Source organism: Coffea arabica, chromosome 3e (genome assembly GCF_036785885.1).
Source record: "Coffea arabica cultivar ET-39 chromosome 3e, Coffea Arabica ET-39 HiFi, whole genome shotgun sequence".
NCBI classification, from domain to species: domain Eukaryota; kingdom Viridiplantae; phylum Streptophyta; class Magnoliopsida; order Gentianales; family Rubiaceae; genus Coffea; species Coffea arabica.
Genome location: NC_092315.1, coordinates 12246026 through 12269402, shown reverse-complemented (window position 1 = coordinate 12269402; position 23377 = coordinate 12246026). Strand labels below are relative to the sequence as shown.

General features: G+C 33.4%; 1 protein-coding gene and 1 pseudogene across 2 annotated transcripts; both read right to left on the bottom strand.

Annotated features, from left to right (window-relative positions):
* Positions 1-929: 929 nt before the first annotated feature.
* Positions 930-1518, bottom strand: LOC113736841 (major allergen Pru ar 1-like; annotated as a pseudogene).
* A 14300-nt stretch (positions 1519-15818) lies between these two features.
* LOC113736492 (uncharacterized) lies at positions 15819-21600 on the bottom strand. 2 transcript variants are annotated; one of them, XM_027263510.2, is made up of 4 exons: positions 21438-21600; positions 19855-20901; positions 16875-17155; positions 15819-16715 (listed from the first exon to the last, which is right to left on the bottom strand). In XM_027263510.2, the coding sequence occupies exons 2-4, from the start codon at positions 20874-20876 to the stop codon at positions 15970-15972; spliced, it is 2049 nt and encodes a 682-aa protein (XP_027119311.1). In that variant the 5' UTR covers positions 20877-20901; positions 21438-21600; the 3' UTR covers positions 15819-15969. The 2 variants fall into 2 exon arrangements, with proteins under 2 accessions (XP_027119311.1, XP_027119312.1); XM_027263511.2 differs by having other exon boundaries at positions 19855-20890; positions 21438-21599.
* Positions 21601-23377: the final 1777 nt, after the last annotated feature.

Here is a 23377-nt window from a genome sequence, read left to right as displayed (position 1 = left end):
TTTTGTCAAATATAGATGACGGAATGGTACTGGTTAATCGCCATTCAATGGTGGTCAAATGGTCATTGAGGCAGTGGGAGTTGCAACACCCACTGAACATCATTGGAAGAAGGAGAAAATCAAAACTACATCATTTTGACATATTCAGTAAGGATTAACGGTTTAAAGTTACCAAATAACTACAAATATGAGCTTTTTTAATTTACCGAATAACTACAAATATATGTTTTTTACTTTTTCTTTTATAAGTTTCACAAGCAAAGACATGTACAAACGTAAAAGTTTGAGGGTCATTATCACACGTGCAGACGTCAAAGTTTGAGGGCCAAAACTTTTTGTCAAGAACATGCAGTCATGCATGGGGAGCACCAAATCATCGTATTTTTATGCGAGCCTAAAACATGAAGACCAGGGCCCTTTGACTGAAAATCAATTACAACATAAGGAAATCATTATACCTAGTTGTAACGTTTGCTCACACTGAAATACCCAAAAATTTTCACGTCTCTTTCTCACCATAGTTGCAAAACAAAAATAAGAAGAAGAATAACTGTAGATTCACTTAATTTAAAAATTGCATTCCATGTGCTATTGGATCCGTACGAATTAAATGTTTTTAGAGGTGTTTTTCAAAAATTTTATGTTAGTGCAATTTTTTGCATTTTTTTAATCCAAATTGGATTCAAAATAGTTTTTGTCCTTTTTTTCTTTATGACAATTGGATTAAAAATAGGTCGTTCCTGGACAATAGCAAGGCAAAAGCTTCAAACAAGGTTTACCACTTATTTTAGTACAAAAACACAAGCAAAGCACACTTTGAAGTTTGATCATAACTTCAGATAATTGAACCAAACAGCTTAAAGCAAAAGGAAACGTTGGAAAAACAACACAAATAAATATGTGGAAGAGTCCTACAGTAGGATGACTAATTAGTTGTAGGCATCAGGATTTGTGAGGAGGTAAGCCTCAACAGCCTTGAACAGTCCCAAAGACCTTTGTTTTCCTCCCTGGATTTCTTCCTCAGGGATCTTGACATCACCCTTGGTGTAGATAGAGCTGATGGTCTTGCATATTGACCCTCCATCAGGGGATGCTTCAAATTTGATCTCATTAGTGAATTTCTCAATTCCTTCTTTCAGTGCATCACTCTCAATTACACTATAGGTCATCTTTGTCAAGTGTCTCAACTTTGTGTTTGTCACTCTTAAATGGGCTAGCTGAATATTGGAGTAAAAAGAAATTGTCAGTAATTGTATACTTGTATCAGAGATAATTTAATAATACATACAAGAAAAATCCATCGAATGAAAACAAAAATCAGGAAAAGAATAAATTCTAAAACTATTCTGGAAATTTTTTAATGGTTCCAGCTCCACCATCTCCTTCAAGAATTTCAACACTCTTATTGGCTTGTGGCACAACCTTAGGAAGAAGGTGGTGGTCAAGGATAACGGCCTTGAACAACCTTGCAGGAGGGATTGAGGAGGTCATCTCAGCACTGTAAGTGATAGGGTCCATGATATATGCTTTAATTTGTTTTTGGCAAATGGACAAAGATTGAGAGCAAGAAGGGTTTCAAGAAGGCTTTGGTAGTTCTTGAAGAGGTTTTTTGGTACAAGGAGTGGTGAGAAATAAGAGTGTTTATAGACTACTGAAAGTAATGAACCCATGTTTAAAAACAGCAAGCAAGTTTTATTCTCTTAGTCAAAAAATTGCAATAGATACAAGTAATGAACCCATGTTTAAAAACAGCAAGCAAGTTTTATTCCCTTAGTCAAAAAATGGCAATAGATACAGGTTTCACCTGTAGGTTGTCTAGTTTGAATAATGGGATTTTGCCTTCAGTGCCCCCTCTAGAATTCTAAAACTGCTTCAACAATTTTGGAGTTCGAAATTTTGGCAATTAGTTGGCTATTGTAATTTGCAACCACAAAGACAAAAGGCAAAAAAGCAGAAAAAAAAAACGCCTAGTATACTTCTCACTGAAAATCATTAGGGACATAAGGGAATTTAATTTGTTATATTAGAATAATGAAATAATTTCAGAAACCTCTCCAGAGGTTTCTAATAATTCACTTGGCTCCTCTAAGATTTTAAAAATTACATCTACCTCCCTTGTCCATTTAAAATGACAATACGAACCTTAATATTTTTAATAAAACTTTCTTGTTGCCTTGGTTATGCAGAGGATGGATTTTATAATTTTTTTTACCATTTTCCTTCTTATTCATTTCTCTTATATTTCATTAAAAGTAGAGAAGAACTATTAATGTTGTCCCTAATACATATTCAAATTGAATGTTAAACTAGTAATATTTTTTTGATAACTTTTAATATTCTTTAATTTTTTTGTAGCTCTTTTTTTTGGGTATCAAAATCAAGGATAAGTCAACAATGATTAAAAACAAATAGCTCAAAATCATTACCAAATTATGATAGTTCCATCACTAAACTAGTCCATAAATTTTTATTAAAAAAATAGTCCATAAACTTTAAAAGAAACAAAATAGCACTTTTTTCTCTATCTTAAAAAGAATTTATATTCCCAATAAAGCGCTATGAAAAATACCCTATTACAACAAAATATTTATTATTATAGTTGATTATTAAATAACAAATATTAGTATGAAAAACTTGATACTCTTTTTATTTAGAAGAACAAATTGAACTTTGTAAAATAAGAGTAATTTATGGTATTCATTAAATTTTTTACTCTATATTAAAGATTTTTAATATTTTTTAATAATTTATGGGTAATATTTTTTACTCAAGAGATTTTTAATATATCAAGAGAACTAAGTGAAATAGTAAGAAACCTCAAGGAGGCATCCAAAAGATAATTATCCCTAGATATTTATCCAAAAGATTTTCTACGCAATAGGCGGCATCCCGAAAACGCCACGGGTCAAAATATGGCATTTTGGCAAGGAATCAGTCACGTAAGACTTTAGTGTTGACATTCCAACGTGCTGACTCATTTTTTGCATATAATATTGGGAAAATCATATCCTATGTGGCTGTAACTTCTAGTTTCCAAATCCAATCAATGACTATTGGTCGACTGTTGACCACAACGGCTCCATCGTCATATCTTGAGAATTAACCCCTTCAGCGTCATTTTCACGTAGATTCCAAATTTCTTTTGTTTTCCATGAATGTCCGCCAGATAAAGCAAGATTTGAAGACTGGAAAAATCATACAAATAGTCCCTTATATATTAGTTTGTATTTTGTACATCTCTCTCACATATTAAATGATACTTCCTCCGTCCCACTTTGATAGTCATGTTTTCATTTTTCGTTTGTCCCAAATTGTAGTCCAGTTTCCAATTGAACAATGTAGTTGCATTTTAATTTTCCTAAAATACCCTTATTCAATGTAAGTTGTTGTTACTATAAACCTACCACATTTAACAAGAGTTGATTCTTATTTTACTATCAATTCAAGTTCCCATAAAGTTATACTCTAATTAATGTGAGGGTATTTTAGAAAAATAGCTACCTAAATTGATTGTTCCAACACAGTTAACTAATTTTTCTTAAACTGTGTGAAAAAACAATAGGCCTATCAAAGTGGGACAGAGGGAGTAATTTTTTGTCCCTTGGAGATGAAAAATTAATATTTTTAGTCCCTCAACTCATTTCTATTTAGATTATTGCCCAAAAAAAATTCACATGCAACCCTAGCTCACAAATTTTAGGCAAAATTGGAAGATTGCAGGGAAAAAAGAAATAGCATCCCTCACATTTCTTTTTTTTTTTAAGTCCTATTTTTCTAGTAAAAAATAATGCAATCATCATGGCTGCCTCCGACCACCATAGTGGCGGCATCACCGTTGGTTGTCACCACTTTTAGTCACAAAATTTCACAAAAATTCAACACTCCATTCAGCTTTTGATGTGAAATCTAATTTCAATATTAGTTATTGCAAAAAAAAAAAGTAAGACAAAAATGGGTGAAAATTACAAAATGATGGATAGAATCTTCCAACATATTAAAAAGAAAGCCCATGTTTTCTCTATTAGCCATATGATTTTGAAAAGAAAGCACAAAACTAATATTGAAACCAGATTCTATTTGCCAACGATTTTTTGTTTTACCTGCATTCATGCATTTTTTGCCAAAAACTAATATTGAAATCAGATTCTATGTGGAAAACTGACTAGGGAATTGAATTTTGATAAAATTTTGTAATCCAAAGTGGTAATGACCGACAGCTGCACTCCCAATACGGTGGCCGACAATAGCCATGGTTGCTGCCTCATTCTTGGTTAGGAAAATCGAATGAAGAAGTAAGAAATATGAAGGACTTTTTTCCTTTTTTTTTTTGGCGATCTTCCAATTTTATTCCCAAAGTTTGCAAGGCATGAAATGCATGTGATTTTTTTGGGGCAAAAATGAGATGAGAGACTAAAAATGTATGCTTTCTATTGTGAGTAAAAAAACAAAAAAATCATCATTCCATATGTGAGGGACGTAAAAAGTACAAAATCAATAAGTGAGAAATTACTGGCTTGATTTTCCCTCGTCAAACGGTTGTAGAATTATCATTTTCACTTCATATATAATATATTCTATCAAGATTCATAGTAGACTAAGCCAAATTTAGAATCTATGCAATTTAAGGATGTAATTTTATCAAATATAGATGATGGAATAGTCAATAGTATTGGTCAATCGCCACCCAGTGGTGGTCAAATGGTCATGGAGAGGAAGTGGGAGTTGCAACTGCCACTGAGCATCATTGGAAGAAGGAGAAGATCAAAATTACTTTGTTTTGACATATTCAATAAAAGATAAACTGTTTAAAGTTATGGAATGAGTCTGCAAATCTGTATTTTTTAAGTTAAGGGGGTATCATCACTATCAAAAATATATATATAGAGAAGTAAAAGTTTGACGGTGATTTCGCAAAACATTTTGTCGAGTACATACATGGGAAACACCAAATCATCCTATTTTTATACGAGCCTAAAGAATGAAGCCAAAACCCTTTCGGGCCCTCTGACTGAAAAAACAAGTAGTTACCAACCTAAATAATTACATGTCAAGCCACTGAGCTTAGCTCATTGGCGGGCCGTAGGTGGGGAGTTCAAACCCCACCTGCAGTATTTTATTTGCAGGAAAAAAATAATAATAATTACATGTCCAATTAAATTCACACTTTGTAAAAATATATACTTTACATTTCCAATTTAATTATTTGTTCCACACCTGCAGTATTTTATTTGCAGGAAAAAAAAATTTTGATTGTATTATAAACACATTTTTCAATCAATTTTTTTTTATATCTTCTCAACCATCATTTTATCTTAAATATATCACATTACAAAAAATGCTACAGTATTTTTCCAGAATACTATTCCAAATAATCTTCTAGAGACCAAACCCAAGTCTAATTCCAAATTCAACCTTCCCTTCATTGCCAGCCAGGTCATGTTTGTAATTGCAGCTTTTAAGCATTTTAACTGTCTAAGTTCCCGAATGAAGGACCTTTGAAATATTGCGCACAATTACAACATATGGAAATCATTGTACTAGTTGTAATGTTTGCTTTCATTGAAATAACCAAAAAATTTCGCCTCTCTTTCTCACTAAAGTTGCAAAACACAAATAAGAAGAATAATTATTGTGGATTCACTGATTATAAAAATCGCAGTCTATACACTTTTATTTTTCTACAGAGGTAGAAAATAATGTGCGCATGATGTCAATAGTTATTTAAGGTTTCATTTCTGCTGATTAATCTGGAATAACTTTTAATTTCAACTGTCCTAATCAATAAAGTCTTAAGCCAAAATTTTTTCTGAACTTTTACAAGCAATTAGGCCAATAGTCATCTTCAGAGCTGTGGACTCGAATTTGAAAAGTCCAAATAACTGAGAAACACTTCAAGAAAAACAATGTGAAAAGCCCAAATATTCACCCAGTGCAACCATAGTACAGTAGCTGCAATAATGCTAACAAATGAATGAATACAAGCAAATTCATCTCTGATCATAACTGTATCTAGCTGAGAATTTACTTTTTCTTTTTTCTTTTTACAAACCTTGTATATGAGAAGGGGACGCCAATCCCGAATTTTATTAATCGAGAATTTACTTAAGCATGAACAAAAGGAAACTCATATTTATACAGTAATTTATTTTTTCTTTCTCAAAATGGTAAGCATTGGCTTCAGTCCTCATAAATTTGAGTGAGAAGGTGAGGGAAGGAAAAGGATTTTTTTTTTTTTCTTTTGGTCTCTACTTTCATTTGTCGTCTGGACATGCAAGAAAAATGATATCATGGAATAAGTTTCTACAAGTCAAGAGACATATGCCCAAAAAAAAAAAGCAAAAGAATTTTCTACTTGGAATAACTATTTTTTGAACCCAGAATCTCATATTATACCTTCAACATTTATTTTGATCATTTGCGCCCTAAGTTATCAATAATTGTCCCGGTACCTCAAACTTTTATTCTGGATCCATTGCACCCATAAACTTATTAATTAGTTTCAATATAGCTGTAATCTCTAGCATAATTCTTGAAAGAAACAAATGACGTGTACCTGTACTTGTACGCCACACTACTCTTCCTGCTTAATCATTACAATTGACACCAATTCTTCAGAACCCAAGAAAAGGGTAAATATTTGAAATACCTATATCTGTTTTATCTACTCCGTTCACCAGTGGGAAAAAATTAGAATGGATAGAGCATATTCATAACTTAGGTTGCAAAAAACGTAAAGAGAAAACTAATGAAAACATTAATCGTGCAAAGTAGAGTTGGTCTTTTTCTGTTGACAGGAGGTACTCGTTTTATACTGACATCATAAATTACATGTCATTGTCTTCTGCCGAAGTAAAGTGGAAGTGGAAGTTGAAAATCAACCCCAAACCGAACATATCTTCAATGGATTATTCTAGTTTTACATGAAAGAGGAGAAAGAGTACTTCTCATCTTTTTCAATAGATAACCTCTGTCAAGTCTTAGTCCTATTTCGGTATTTTCCAAAATTCTAGCCACAATTGGCGAAGGAGTGGGACGACTCTTAGTTAAGATCGGGTATAGAACCAAGACTGGATGCTTAATTACAAATTTACAATTGTGAATCCATTAATTAATGTTAGAGCTAGATTTTGTTGCTTTTTATCCAAACTGGATTGAAAATAGGCTTTGTCTTGTTTTTTTATGCGTATTGGATTCAAAATAACCGGACAATAGCAAGGCAAAAGCTTGAAACTAGGTTTATTCCTTATTTTAGTACAAAAAATACTAGCAAAGCACGCTTTGAAGTTGATCATCAACTTCAGACAATTGAACCAAACAGCTTAAAGCAAAAGGAAATGTTGGAAAAGCAACACAAATAAATATGTGGAAGGGTCCTACAGTAGGATGACTAATTAGTTGTAGGCATCAGGATTTGCGAGGAGGTAAGCCTCAACAGCCTTGAACAGTCCCAAAGACCTTTGTCTTCCTCCCTGGATTTCTCCCTCAGGGATCTTGGCATCACCCTTGGTGTAGATAGAGCTGGTGGTCTTGCAGATTGACCCTCCATCAGGGGATGCTTCAAATTTGATCTCATTAGTGAATTTCTCAATCCCTTCTTTCAATGCATCACTTTCAATTACGCTATAGCTGTAAATGAAGTTATCTTTGTCAAGTGCCTCAACTCTGTGTTTGGCACTCTTAAATGGGCTAGCCGAATATTGAAGTAAAAAGGATGTTTGTCAAGTGCCTCATTTCGTTGAGTACGTACATTGGGCACACTAATCATCCTTCGTTTGTGTAGACCTAAAACATGAAGTCGAGGGCCTTTTGGCCCTTTCATTGAAAAACCAATAGTCATCTCCATCTATTAAAGTACACGTTTAATACTTTTATATGAGTTATTACCTTTCCGATTGCCTTCTGAAAAATTTAAAGTAATGTTTTTGGTAGTAAAAAGAGATGATTGCACTTTGTCTCTCCATCTATTTTGATGGTTTCTCGAGTTTTCTGGTAAACGGAGATGCCGAAGCCTGAGTGCAAAAATATTAATCTTCAATGGGCCTCCCGGCCAAAGATTTTCCAATGATGAATTGGATAAACAAGTCAGCAATTTCTTTCTGACCTACAAGGAATATAGGGCCAAAATCCTCCGATAATTTTTTCTTAGCACTCTGATATTTAAATTAGTAAAGCCTAGAGAAAAAGTTAAGAAAATGTGCTTCTAGAATGAAAAACCAAATGCCTTTTGATATATATACCATTGTTTTCCTCCCCGTCACTTTGACACTTTAATTCAAATAATGTGGGAGTTATGTATAGTTTTTAAAATCATATGAGGGTTATGTACAAAAATACTAAACCATAGGGGGAGGGGGTAAAATGTGATTTGCCCTACATTATTTCTACCCACAAATATTTTCAAGTTATGTTTAAAACCTCATTTGTTATATAAACACTTCTATTACTTACAAACTTATTACATATGCTAAAGTTAAGAGGTATTTTTTATATTATTTTATTTTTGGGAAAATTATCAATATCGTCTCTCACATCTTTTTTTTTTTTTGGTCCTTCACATATCAAAAGATGTAAAATGATCCCTTGCATTGTAAAAAGTCCTTTTTTGATCCCTCACACTTGTGAATAGTCCATTTTTTGTCCTTCACATATGAAAATATGGAAAATGATTCCTCACATTTGTAAAAAGTCCTTCTTTTGTCCCTCACATTATTATAATTTAAAATAAACATATTTTAAATAAATTTAAATATATTTTTATTTTACATAATTAAGATATATTTATGATGTCATTAATTACATCATCTGTGGTTAGCTTTTCGTCTAAATAATGCACGTCTTAATCACATATATGATAAATTTCATTGGCAATATAGGAACAACACATCGTTTCCCTCCAAATAAAAAGTCACATGCCCTCATCTAATCTTATTCGCCAAATTAAACCCAATTTTGAATAGTTTTTTGAAACTCAAACCGAACAGTAACTCAGTCGAAATTATGATTCAGGGAAAAATGGATTTTACTGGTTGAGCCAGAGTCTTTGAATATGGAGAACTAGATGATGTAATAACAACATCATAAATATGTTTTAATTATGTAAAATAAAATTATACAACTAAAGGTTTAATAAAATATATTTGTAATAAATTCTAATAATGTGAGGGACCAAAAGAAAGACTATTTTGCAAATATGAGGAACCATTTTATCTTTTTTATATATCAGGGACCAAAAAGAACTTTTTGTAAATGTGAGGGACCATTTTACAACCTTTTATATATGAGGGATCAAAAAAGGACTTGCTACAAATGTGATGGACCTTTCGCCAATTTTCCCTTTATTTTTTATGGAATCAAAATATATTTATGACATCATTATTATTTTATTCAATCCTTCAATTTTGACCCCGACCCAATAAGAGTCAAACCCATTGGCTCATGACCCTTGAGTTTGGCCGAATTGCTGCCCGTCCTGGCTGTTAAAAACATATTGCTTTCTGGAACATGAACGTTATATAAGTGGTCACTACTCCAGGATTTCCTTCTGCTGTAGTTGTGCAAATTTTGTGAATGATCCTCATTAGGCCAAATTAGACAACTTGAAAGTATCTCCAACCATGAAGGGAAGTTTGCATCTGCTGCTCGCCCTGGCTTTTTTATCTAATCCATCAGTCGGATGTGCTGCTGCAGATCTAAGTAGAAGCAGACTGCCAGACCCATTGAAGATTAATATATTTGTACTCCTCTTCGGCCTCTCTATTTACTAGAAAATTTGGAGACACCATCAAAATAGATGGAGAGACAAAGTGCAATTAACTCTTCTAATTTTTTGAAACTCTTTCGGAAAAAAGTTAAACTCATATCCAACACAAAAGTTTTAGCTACGTTCCTTGTTTTCACAACTAAAGATGAAAGTAGTAAAATGTACTAGGAGAGTAATAAAGTGTAGAATCAATATGCTTAAAAAAAAAAGACGTGTAGAATCATTGAACTGATTTTACCATCTAACTAGTTGATAAGTAATCGGTTTTCCAGTAAAAGGGCCAATGCGAAAGAGGGATGATTTATAAGTAACCAGTCCTTTTTGCCAATAAATTCTAGGCTGCCGATTTATAAGTAGTGATTATTGCCCCAACAGGATTATTTAGTAAGTCCAGTGTGTGTATTTAACCAAATTTGCAAGGAAACTTGTGATGTTTTATATTTGTATCGTGATAAAGTGTGATTTGTAAAGGATTGAGAAGATATCATACGAAAACAATGGCACCAAGTTGAAATGTCCATAGTAAAAATCTAAGTCCAATGTTTGCTTTGAGATTAGACCAATCGTCTTTGAAACTTATTAAATTCCATTCTCGCTAATGAATTTTGAGTATGAAGATTTTGTTTTCTTCTTTTTATTTTTTGAGCCTGTTGTGATTTTGGTTACATAGCCAAATGCAGCCATAGTTTTTAATTCTGAAATTCTTGAAGCAGTTCAAGATTTCTAGAAGGGGCACTGATATTCAAAGTTCACCTTATTCAAACAATACAACTTCCATCTCAGAGGCAAATCTATAGTCTTTTCCAGTGCATCATGTATCTATTGCAATGCTGTGATTAACCATGACTGCAGAGGATAACTATTAATTTACTTGAGCCGATGTAATACAAGCAAACCACACTTTGAAGCTTGATCAAAACTTCAGATAATTGAACCAAACAGCTTAAAGCAAAAGGAAATATTGGAAAAACAACACAAGTAAACACAACTAAATATGTGGAAGAGTTCTGCAGTAGGATGACTAATTAGATGTAGGCATCAGGAATTGCGAGGAGGTAAGCCTCAACAGACTTGAACAGTCTCAAAGACCTTTGTTTCTTTTTTGTTTATTCATTCCCTTATTTTTTCCATTTTCTGCTACTATCTTTTTTTTCCTTTCTTTCTTTTACCGTTTTCTTTTTTTTCACTACTCTTAAGTCACTATTTTGTTTCATTTGTCTATTAGAATTACTAATTTGTATACTTATTATAATATTGTAATTATCTTTTTCTTATAATTTCATTCTGGTTTTATTTATTTACATTATTAGAAAATTCATGAAAATTTGTATAGCATACAAAACCAATATATGCCTATTATAGTAAAAAATCTATATTGCTAGCAATTGGACTATTTAAAAAAATATTAACAAACTAGAATTTGAATCACTTAATGTTTAAAAGTATATCCTAAAAAATTAATAAATAATTGTTTTATTTATTTTTTTATGTATAATTGATCAACTGCTATGTTATTATGATTTTTCAATTTGTTACTATTGTTATTAAAAATTATTTTTATTCTAAACTCTAGATGTATTGATTTAAGTAATGTATGAAATAGTTTAAGGGCATAGATAACATATACTTTGTTATAACATATATTTTATGAGAATATTACTTCCAATCACAAAAAGTAAAAAAGATAGAAATAAATAAAGATGAAGTTTAAGAAAATTAAAATTATTATATGGATAATAATAGCAAAGAGAAGAAAGTAGTGATCACATGAGAGAAAGGAGAAAATTTTAAAGAATAAAGGAAATGGATAAGTAGAAAAAGGTCAAAAAGGAGAAAAAGAAATAAAATAATGATTAATGTGGAGGGGAACTTTTGTCCTAAAACATAAAACAAGAGGGCAAAGTGCTTATTTATTAAGTTGAGGGAGTTAAGTGCAACTAAGGTTAAGTTCAAGAGGGGTTTAATGCTTGTTGATATGATGCTTTCAGCACTAAAGTTCAAGGGTTAATAACATCTTGCCCCCTCAACTATGGGGATAGTCACACTTTGTCCCCTAAAAAAATGTACACTTGGCCTCCCTACCCTAGTAAATGTTAATCCATCAAAACATGTGAAAATTTTTCTTCTCACTTTGCCCTCAATATTATTCACACTTTGTTTCTCACTTCAACATTATAAAAAAAAAATCATATATTTTGCTTTAATAATTAGCAACTCTATATATAATATATTGGACAAATAAGAAAGTTATAACAAAATTTTAATATTTAACATTAACATACTTTTGCCAAAACAAATATTGAAGAAAAACATCACGCATATAGTTCTTCAAAATAAACATTTAGTATAACATTTCATTACCATGTAAGGTTGTAAGTGTTTTTAAGATATAATTAAAAACATTTATATTTAAAAAAGTGATATAAATAATTTTGTATACCATAATATCTTTCGAACTATTAATCTTTATTCTCAAAGAATAAAAATTGAGTTTTGTAATAATTTAATAAATTTGATATTAACAAAACATGTTGGCAAAACACTATCAATAAAAAATTTAAAAGCACTTGTCAAAGACTAAGCATCAAAAGATAATGTTCAATATAAGTTTCAATATAAAAATAAAAGTTACATGCTTTTACTTAATTAAACTAAATGATATAAATATGCTTTTAAATTACAATATCTGCTCCAAGAGTAAGAAAGGGTATATGCATTTTGTTGATAAATTTAATAAATTTTTACGTAACTCATTCTTTTATTTTTGAGGTTAAAGATTTATAAGTTAATTTTGCACAATTCAAAAGATATTATGACACAAGAGATTATTTACAGGACATTTTTTAATATGAAAGTTTCAAATTCTATCTTGAAGAAAACTTACAAAAATACATTGTAAGGAAATGTTGACAGTAAAATGATTATGTGTGTGTGTGTGTGGCGTTTTTCATCAATAATGTTTTGGTGTAAGGTATGTTAGTTTTAAGCATTATAATTATATTATAACTTTCTAATCAGTTCAATATATAATATATAGAGTTGTTAATTATTAAAACAAAGTGTACATTTTGTTGGCCGAAGGGAGCACAGTGTAAATAATACTAAAGGCAAAGTTGGGGGCAAAATTTTCACATGTTTTGAGGGTGTGACATGTACTAGGGTTGGGAGGCAAAGTGTTTTTTTTTTTTTTTGGTTAATTATAAACCCCCCCCCCCCCAAAGGTTTAACCAATTTGAACTTTATCTCCTAATATCATTTTTTCTCACTTTACCCACTAAAACTGTTAGTTAATTCTAACATTGCGTAACGAAAATGTCAAAAAGACATCGATACCCCTAAAGATTAATTATAGCTAGTTTGTACTTTATTCGCTAATATCATTTTTCTTTTAATTTGTTTATTCGTTCCCAAAACTATTAGTCAACTCTACTATTTTGTACCACTCAACATAAATTTTTTAGATGCAATAAAAAAAATTAGAAAAATTTAGTAATTCAAATAAATTTTAACAACATCTAAGCATGGTATATTAAAAGAACAACTCTGAAAATTTTGAACTCCAAATCAACCATGTTTCTTTTTTTTTAGTATTATCAATGAAAAAATGTATACTTCCATATAAAAAAATCTAGCTATTGAAAGAAAAGTTTAGTTGTATGCACATTTCTAAAGAGAAATTGACAATATCCCAATCATTTTTAGACTTTTAAAAATGCTTTTTGCGTTTTAATAATAATTTCTATTTGGTTTTTCCCACTACTGAATCAAATTGGCAAGATATTCTCCTCAATCTAAAAAAAGGTGCAATTATGGAATGAAATTTAACTAGGACCGTATATATATATATATTATAATTTTTTATTATTATGTTAGGAATATTGATTTTTTAGATATTAATTGTTTTGGGTGTTATCAAATATTGGAGTTCATTAATGATTTTAGTAATAAATAAAAAAAATAATGTTAGGGGATAAAGTGCAAAACAAGCTATAGTTTAAGGAGATTTACTATAGTCAGCTCTTAGGGGTATAAATATCCTTTTGACATCACTGTTACATAATGTTAGAATTGACTAACGGTTTAGAAAATTAAGTGAGAAAAAAAATAACGTTAAAGGATAAAGTGCAAAAGTGGCTATATCTTAGGAGGAGTTTTTGTAACCCTTTTTTTGTTCAGTGGGGCAAAATACGGCTACCTCTATAGTTCTGGAGGGCAAAGTGCTATGAACCCTTTGTCCTAAAACATAAAATAGGGGGGAAAATGCTTATTTATTGAGTTGAAGAGGTAAAGTGCAACTAAGAGTAAAGTTGATAGAGATTTAAAGCTTTTAACCCTAAATACGTATTAAAATGGTCAAATTAGTTCGTTGATTTTACACTTTGTCACTCTCCTTAGACATTTTGCTATTTTTTTAAGATAAATATTTTTATTTTATTAAAACGAATAGAGAATAAAAACTACAAAGGAGACTAAACGTGACCTCTTGTACACGATTATAAAAAATAAATGACAAGAAACTCTCCATTACTAGATATTAGGAACCGTAGACAGAACTAAGAGTTTCAATCTTACGACAACCATGCTCCTTTTCTTCATGGAATCTTGCACCATAGAGGAATTCATCTAGCACTGTACTACTGTAGACATTTTACTAATTACTTTTTCATTAAGAAAATTAATTTACATAGTTAAAACTCTTACACTGTTAAAGTTCAAAAAAAAAGAGTTTATATTTTGATGGTTCTCATGTTCTTACATCGTCAAGAGGCCCGAATCCAAGAACGCAACTACTGACCTACAAAGGGTCTTTCCCAGTGTCCCCAGTAAGATCTTCAGAACGTTTGATACGATGGAGAATGGATCAGAAAGAAGAGCCAGACCGAAATGCAAAGTTTCCCTCACGTTTGGAGACCAACATTTTTAGTTTTTTGGCTGCCTAATTTGGCCCAGTGAAGTGAAGGACCATTGACTAATTTTGCACAACTACGACAGAAGAAAATCATTGGATTGGATATAGGGATTAGGGACTGTGTTTGTTTGGACTGAAATATTTTCTAAAAAATGTTTTTCACAATTTCAGGTGTTTGGTTGCCTTAGAATTGGTGAAAATATTTTACGCAAGAGATTATTTCCCCATTTTGATTCAAAATAGGAGGAACTAAGTTTTTTTCCAAAACAACGCATCCGCTGGCAAAGTTGAAACTCCTGTCATTTGTTGATAGAAGAACATTCTACCCAACAGACACACAAAACTCTAAAAGCGTGTTAAACAATTTGCTAAATCTTCACTTGTGACAAATTCATCAATGACTCCATTACTGACAAACTTTCGATGCAGATGGAATTTTCTCCTTTTTAATAACTTGATTTTTCCTTCTCCATACAGATCCTTTTTTTTCTGTTTTCTTTTGAAACCCCAATCTTTTTTGTCGAATTGCCCTTGATCTTTATCCTTGGAAGTTTATACCATCTTATTATGAAAATTGAATTTAGAGTTTGTAAATATTACTAATAGATTAAAAAAAATGTTATTTCACATATGGATTCATGGATTAGGACTTTTCAACTGGTGGTGAAGTACAGTAACATGGGCGGAGAACAACAGCGGTTGACATTTTAATGATAGAAGCACAGTTTCAAATTGCAACCAAACACCAGAAAATTATGTAAATGCAAATCTTTTCCTCGAAAATAATTTGAACAGAATGAAAATATTTTCCATCTTACCAAACATATCAATAATGCTGTTAATTTTCCATAAAATGGCCAACATTTTGGCCTCCCTTTCTTGCTGCAGTAACCCAAAAGGGCAGGGGCGGGAAAACTAATGTTAAATTGCTGATCAAGAAAATCGCAGTCTGTACACTTCATTGTCTATCTATAAAACTAGAAACATTATTCAAGTGATGTCCATAGTCCTTTAGGGTTCCAGTTTTGATGATTAGCCAGGAGTAACTTTTACACAATTGTCCAAATTAGTGTCTCAAGGACCAGACTTCTTTACGAATTTTTTCAAGCACCAAGGTCAAAAGTCCAAGCATCCCGGCCACTGAAACCATTTTGTAATGAATAAAGACAGAGAGCTCATTTTTTGTATTAAATTAAAAATGCGTCTAACTGAAACTTTTACATGAGCATCAACAGGAAACTGCAGAAAAATGAAAACTTCTAATATCTATGATCACGAATCATAGCACATGCAACTCTTCTCATCTTGCAGCAGCTCTTGCGCTCATCGATGAATGGTAGGTGGTGCTTCTCTGTTTCCTATAAGATGCATACACGTCATCATATTGGCTTACCTCATTAGGGTTGGCTGTAGCTCCAAGCCCCAATCTTCCAGAGTCACTGGCACCAGGTTTCTGCTCCACGCTTCCATCTGGATAAGTCCCAGACTCCGGGTCCAAATGTAGGTCAGGAGGAGGAGGAATGCAAGCTCCTCCCTTGCGGACAGGAGACTCCCTCTCATAGTCGTCATAATCATCTCTCGATCCAGATGATTTCATGGGCCCTTCTGAGGGGTTAACTTCTCCAATTTCTCTAAAGAACTTTGATACTCTTTCAAGAATTTCAGATGGTGATGCATTTGGAGGAGGTATGACAGTCGGTATATCCAAAGGGCTCATGGGACAGTAAGGCACCCCACTACCGATCTGCATTTTTCTTACCATTCCAGGAATAAGACCAGGCGGAAATAAGGGATATGGAGGCAGCTTTTCGCCAGCACCGGTTGCTGATGCAGGCAATTGGCTTGCTGGTTGTGCGGAAAGTGGAGTAGTTGCTGACACTGCAAATCCACTAGGAGGAACTGAAGCAGAATGAAATTGTTGGGGAGGCAATGATGGTTGCACTGGAGGGACTAGTTTGTCACGGTATTCTTGATCTGGCAAATTAGGAAATGAAGTTTGTTTATCTGGCTGCCAGGCATTCTGGTTTGCCGGATAGTGTGGTACACCTGCAAAAATGGATAACCAGCTAGAATCCATAAACCTCAATGATGAATTTCAGTTTTGGCATGCTGAAGAAAAGACCCAATTTTCTACATCATTTAACAGTCATTCTCCTCAACAATCAACTACACATGACAGCTAGAAGAGTGAATTCGGAAGGATACCCGTTGCAGTAGATGGATCCGGTGAAACAGTGCGCAAATCCCTAGGACCTGGAAAAGAATTCATTGGCAGGACACGAATCATTTCATTTTCAAGTCCACGAATTGTATCCTGATCATAAACTTCCTTGGATGCCCAAAACTGCAATATTTTTTGAAGGCGTTCCTGATTTTCTTCCTTGTTCTGAGGATTGTGGTAAATCCTTGCGAGCATGGAGCCCAAGAAAGGCCTAAACGCTAGTGCCTCATTATCAAGTTCGTGAGGACTTTGCCGCATCTGGAAGCTGCACATTTGAGTTGATCAAACACATAAATATGTGCCCCACTGGGGAAAAAACAAAGAAAGACATATTGACTTGATATATAAACTTCTCTCATTACATTGCAGGAATGAAGCGCCTGTCACTTCCCAGAACAAGCTTTTAGATATTGATCATATACTTCAGTACGAAAACAAAATTACACTACTAATTTTGGTAAGAGACTTTAGCAACAAGAAACAAGCAATTACACCAAACAATTTCAAACAACCGCACAGAAACCAGTTCTTCAGCTCAGGATCCTCTGTCTAAAATCTGTCCAATTTCCATGTCCCATACAAAACGACGACATTGCAGTTAAAATATTGATTACACTGATTGCCACCCTTCCCAACGTCTCCCCCCTTCTGGTAGAACTCTTTTTGGGTCATGCAAATTTTACAGGGCCTTATGCCGATGGAGAAATTGAAAAAATTCTTCCAATTCTTTACTCCAAATGTTACGGAAAACGCAAATCTGGAGTAGCAGGGGAATCCCACTTTGAAACAAAAAATTGATCAACTAAACGCTTCTTAAGGGGTATACATATATCAAAATTCTGGCTTGCTTTTCTCCACTAAACTTTTCTGGTATGGTGCACTGTTTTAGCTTCAATCATACTGTAAATTTAAATCAAGAATCTTACAGATGGGATGATTTTGGTGCAAAAATAGGTAGTTGGGCGTTTTGGTCTCTGACTTTCTTCAAGCCATGTAAAAGTTGCCCACCAACTATTTGATACAATGTCTGTTAAGAGTACTCATGATTTGCCATCAAATTATGGACTCTATGTTTGCAAGACTCTTTGAAGCTTCAGATTTGCATTTTTTTTCAGAAAGAATGATAAGTTCTTTTTTGGTCACGAAAGTCAAACTTGAAATATGGAAAAAAGGGGAAGCCAAAAGACAGGGAAGAGAAGGAAAGCCACATCATCATTTTCTAGATTGAAACGCCGTCATTTTGTATTGTACGGGGGAAGTTGGACAATTATATTAGACAGAGGATCCCAAGCGGGGATGATATAGTATAAAGCCTTGGATCCTTAAAATTAGAGACACAAGGGAATTATTTTTAAAAAAATTCATACTTAATGAGATATTAAAGCAGATAAAGATTCCTCAAGAAAGAAATACAAAACGAGTCAAAATAAAAATTAAATGAGCCACCCTCAGTAGCTTGCTCAGCAAGTAAGAAGGCATTCAGATTCTTCTCCAGAAGAAGTACTTGACTAAATTTCTAATATTAGTCACCAGACATAATATTAATATTAAAAAATAATAGAGAGAGTATACATTTCTAACCATACTACTTCAATACTAGCAGTTTACCATGCATAAGAGACAACAAATAAGGAAGAAACAGAAAATGCAATAATAGTGCTAGATAGAGACAAAGAAGGCGCAACTACACACACACCGTTTTCCAACCAACATGAACAAATCCACCATGAGCATCTCCACCTAAAATTATTTCTTGGACTACAACAAAGAAGGTTTTTTTTTTCCCTGTCATCTAAATCTTTGCAACAAAAATTGAAGGGTGAAAACAATACTGAGTAAAGATTTGCTAGTGACATGGAGAATAGTACCCCAAAGAAAGAAGTAGTGATAAAAGAAATTTTGTTCATAAAATGTAAATGCAAATGATCTACAGAAACAAAACTACTAAAAAGCTCTATTACTAATATTAACAAGGGTTTCAAGGAGAACATTCCCCAAGAAATGTCACACTGATGCAGGAAGAACACAACACTACTTCTATGCACTTATCTCATTCACCGTAACAGTAGTGTAGTTTAGTAATTTTTGAATTTTAACACTAAAGATTGTAGTGTAATTTAAAGTCCCTGTTCTTTATTACTATGAAAATAAGGATTCTGACTGGATTGGAACTGTGATTATAATTCTATAGTCTTCCTGCCAAATTTGTACTGTTTTCCCTGTTTTGATGATTAATAAAAAAAATCCCTTCTTAAATTCTTATTCCAAATGCTAGCGTGTATGCTACATCAGACCCCTATTCAATTTTTAAAACCAAGATTTCTGATTGTTAATTTAAATAGCTTTTGCCTTTTAGGCATCAGCCTGGACCAAAACAGACATGTTCTTGAGTGAAACACGTGCATATGTATTCACAGTCTAAGAATAGTTTTTATCTCCAGTTAGCTCACAGCTGTAACAGACTAACTTCAATAAAGTAGTTTCAGCATCATGGACTGGAATACCTTTAAATCATTAGAAATATCTACAGCAAATGGTAAAGAAGCATGCTTGAAGGAAAGTTACCAACAATGAAAAGACCACAATAGAAGTCCTAAAGGAATACTATACAGTAACAAAAACACTCAAAATTAAGAAACCAAAACTTTGGCACCCCAAACAGCCCTCGTTTTATGCAATTGTTTCTGATATCAACATCTTCATCAATCTGAACTATATGTAAATAATAAAATGCATAAAATTAAAATATCCCAGTTACCAGCAAAGGAATTTCTGACCAAAGAAGGTATACACTAATCAAATAATCAGGATCAATTAGCAATCATATAAGGTATAAAAGAACCTCAATGCAGAAAGCTGCAAGATCATTTCAAAACTATGCACATCAACAAAACCATTTTGCACTCAAATTCACATTCTAGGAACAGAAAAAAGCACCAAAAAACCCAAAAAAAAAAAGTATACCTTTCGAATAGGATGTCATTAGCAAGAAAAATTATGTGCAGTTGCCTCTCAGAATCATCCAAGGAAAACATTCTATCTCTAAGCGCCTCTGCCAGAGCAGGTATAAATGGAGACCTCTGGATGAACCAATTCTTAGCACCTTTGATAGACTCTTTGGTGCCGTTCAGATTGTTGAGAACATTATTGAGCTCCATTTCAACATCAGCAGGAAGTGGTCTAGACAAACCCCTAAAAGACCTGTAAGACTGATCATAATCTGGTCGTGTTTGACCAAGGAAAGATGGAGAATGCTGAGGGTGTTGCTGTTCATAGAATGGTGGAAAAGGAGGCTGGTGCAAGTAAGGAGCTCCCATCATTGCAGCAGAACCCACAGCAGTATTTGGGCCACTCATTGGTGGAGCATTTAAAGGTGATGGGCTCATCATGGGATTTGGAGGATGCATCATAGGCATAGAAGAGGGGGGGAAGGAAGGATTGAGGGGGCCTCCTGGAGGCCGCGTAGCCATCCAAAGTTTATATCGGTAGTAATTATGGCCTTCACCACCAAATAGAAAACCGTATTCAGGATTCTCTTGCTGTTTTTCACGGATCATAGCTTCAAACTCTGGGCCATTCTTGGCAGAATACTCAACCAGCTTGTCAATACGCTTCTGGAGTTCTGGATCAGAAGGAGGAGGAGAAGGGGGTGGTGCAGAATCATAAGGGCCATGGAAGGGTGGGGCAATAGCGTGAGGGGGCATATGTGGTGGAAAAGCAGGTGGACGTTGTTGCTGCTGCATGTGAAGTAGGTGAGGATGGGGAGGAGGGTGTGGATATTGCGGTTGCTGCATAGGACGAGGGTAAGGGAACTGTTGGAGAGAAGGATGTGGAGGAATAAAAGGAGGGCCATGAGCAGGTGGAGGAAACTGTTGGTGCTGTGGATGAAAACCAAACGGCTGCTGCTGCTGCTGCGGGATGTTAGTAGCTTGCTGCTGTTGGGCATATGCCATAGCAGCTGCATAGTCATGCCCTTGCCGATCCATCAGCTCTCAACCACCTGAAGCAAGACTAAATCAAGCCACAGAAAAATTACCTAATCGCCAAAAACAAACTAAAATTGAAACACAAAAAAAGAAACTTCCAGTTGTATGAAAGCCACATATATTTAAATTACAAAGCCAATGACATTGCATCAAATTTCTCAACTGAAAGAGCAAAAAATGTTACCTGTAACCTTTGTTAATAAACTATTCAGTAAGCTAAGTCAAAAAATTTGAAAGTTCTTCACTCGAAAACAATTCCAACCAAAAGGGTGCATGAAAAATCAATTTTTAAGCCTAAAATTGAAGGCGGATCCATTAAACCCTAAACCCTAATTTCAAAAAAGAGCCCTAGTTACTTTGAAAATTAGATACCGAAATGGAAGATGAAATCCCAATTAAACCTTGTAATTAAATCCCAAAATCACATCCCATTATCAAAACAAAAGAATTCCAAAGAGGGAAAAAAAAGGGACAGACAAATAATTGTTATAGTCCATAAAACCATTTACCAAATATATTAAAGAAACGAAAATTTTCTTCGAATGATGAAAGAGAGGTTACCCAGAAATAAAGGGCCAGTCTACTTGAGCTCCGAGTTGCTGGAAACGTTGTCCGACGGCGGTGGCCGGCGAAAATCGGGAAGCGAAGGAAAGATGGGTTGTGATGTTTGGAATTTGGGGTGGCAGTCTGGCAGAAGAGTGGCTGTGCGGGAATTGGAGGGACTTTAATTTGTCTTTTGGGGTTTAGATTACGGTTAATTGCAGTTACCTCCCATGAGATTTTTCATTTCGGTAAGTTCTATATCTTTCATTAATTAATAGAAGTGTATAAAGCTAAATAATAAATACACGACAGTTCGCATATGGTATACTCCTTGTACAAATAATTAACTTTTCCTATACTAATAATGTGAAGTTTTTTTACACAAACGGATTTACATACATAGAGTTGAAAAATGAACCACGTTCGGTTTGATAAGGATTAGTTCAAGTTTGGTTCGCTAACTAATCAAATCAAACTTAACCAATGTCTTAATAACATTCAAGTTCAATAAATGGTTTATTGAAACTTGGTTTGACAGATAAATAAGTCAAACTTGAATGAAATTTCATACTCATTAAAATAATCAAACATAATTGAACAAGGAGGTGTTCAACTTGATTATGATCGTTTACACCCCTATTTACAGGATACACATACAAAAAAATAATTAAGAAATAATTATGTGTAGTATGATGAAAATAGGAATTTTGTATTCCCTCTATACCTTTTTACTTCTTAAATCTCACCCTTTCTCTACTGAAAAAAAAAATTAAAATTTTGTATTATTTAACCTTACACACATCTAAATCCTATATATATATATATATATATATATATATAGGAGTTGTATGATTCTTGGGTGATTTTCATCTGATATTTGGAGGGGCAGTTTGGAAATAGTAAAATTGTAATAGCATTGATTAAACAAAATGCACAAGTTTCTGCTTCCTAAATTTGCATGGTTTACCTATTGTGCCCTTTGGGGGCTAATAATTTGGCTACTTTGTCATTGATTTAGCAAAGTGGGTAGAAAAGCAAAATGAACTCCCCTCAAGTATGTTCAGCTGAATTGATTACGCAAATGAAATGCATTTAAGTCAATATTAGTGCACTAAAGCTAAAGATGAATGCTTGAATTGTAACTGCAGAAGTTCTGTCTTCTTCATCCTTAAAGCTCAAGAACCATTAATTCAGCTCTTGCAACAAATGGCACTTATTTGAATAAGTAATTGCAACAGGTTGATGAGGTCATTAAAGAGTGAGAGGTGAATAATCATTTGCAATGACTGTTACAAGAGTCACTGTAGGACCACCCATCTTCTTCAACATTTACTCATCAGTTTGTAAAGTAGGTTATAATAAAGGCTTTTGTTAAGATACAACATTATGGATTCAGATGGTTTTGTTGCATAGTATCAGAGTTGGGTTTGCAGAGGTAAGCTCAATTTTGCTATTGCTTTCTGGTCTATGGGCTGTGTAGCTTCCATTAGACAATCAAAATCGTGAATAAGCCTATGTGCTTGCTATTGCACGCGGTGAAGTATGGATAGATTTTACTCTTAGATTGCACTTTCTTGTTAAAGGTATAGGGTAACTCTATATTTTCACTTGATGCATGTCATTTGTTGATTAAATATGATTACAATTGTACTTGATCCACTTGAATAGTGTGCTTGAATGAACAAGTGTGTGAATGATTGTACCACTTTGAAAATTATATTGCAATTATGCAATTTTTTTGTTCAATAGTTACGTGACTGAGATGTTGTGTGTGGACAGAAATTGCTATTTGAATAGATAAGTGCTATATTTACATGCTCTGTTATTTTTGTATTGAATTTTGTAGGCCTGATAATTGTTTAATGCAAGTTAGTGTTGTAATGAGGAATATTAATTTCCTCTCTAATTATTTGTAGATGCATGTATTGATCAAAATAATGGCTTTTAGGTGTAGTAGT

What these genes read in the sequence shown, in the direction of transcription:
- LOC113736492 (XM_027263510.2), bottom strand. Translation starts at nt 20,876, where the DNA reads ATGGATCGGCAAGGGCATGACTATGCAGCTGCTATGGCATATGCCCAA. An exon ending in AATGACATCCTATTCGAAAG is followed by an intron (nt 17,156 to 19,854) that starts GTATACTTTTTT and finishes TCAAATGTGCAG; the next exon opens with CTTCCAGATGCGGCAAAGTC. An exon ending in GGATCCATCTACTGCAACGG is followed by an intron (nt 16,716 to 16,874) that starts GTATCCTTCCGA and finishes CCATTTTTGCAG; the next exon opens with GTGTACCACACTATCCGGCA.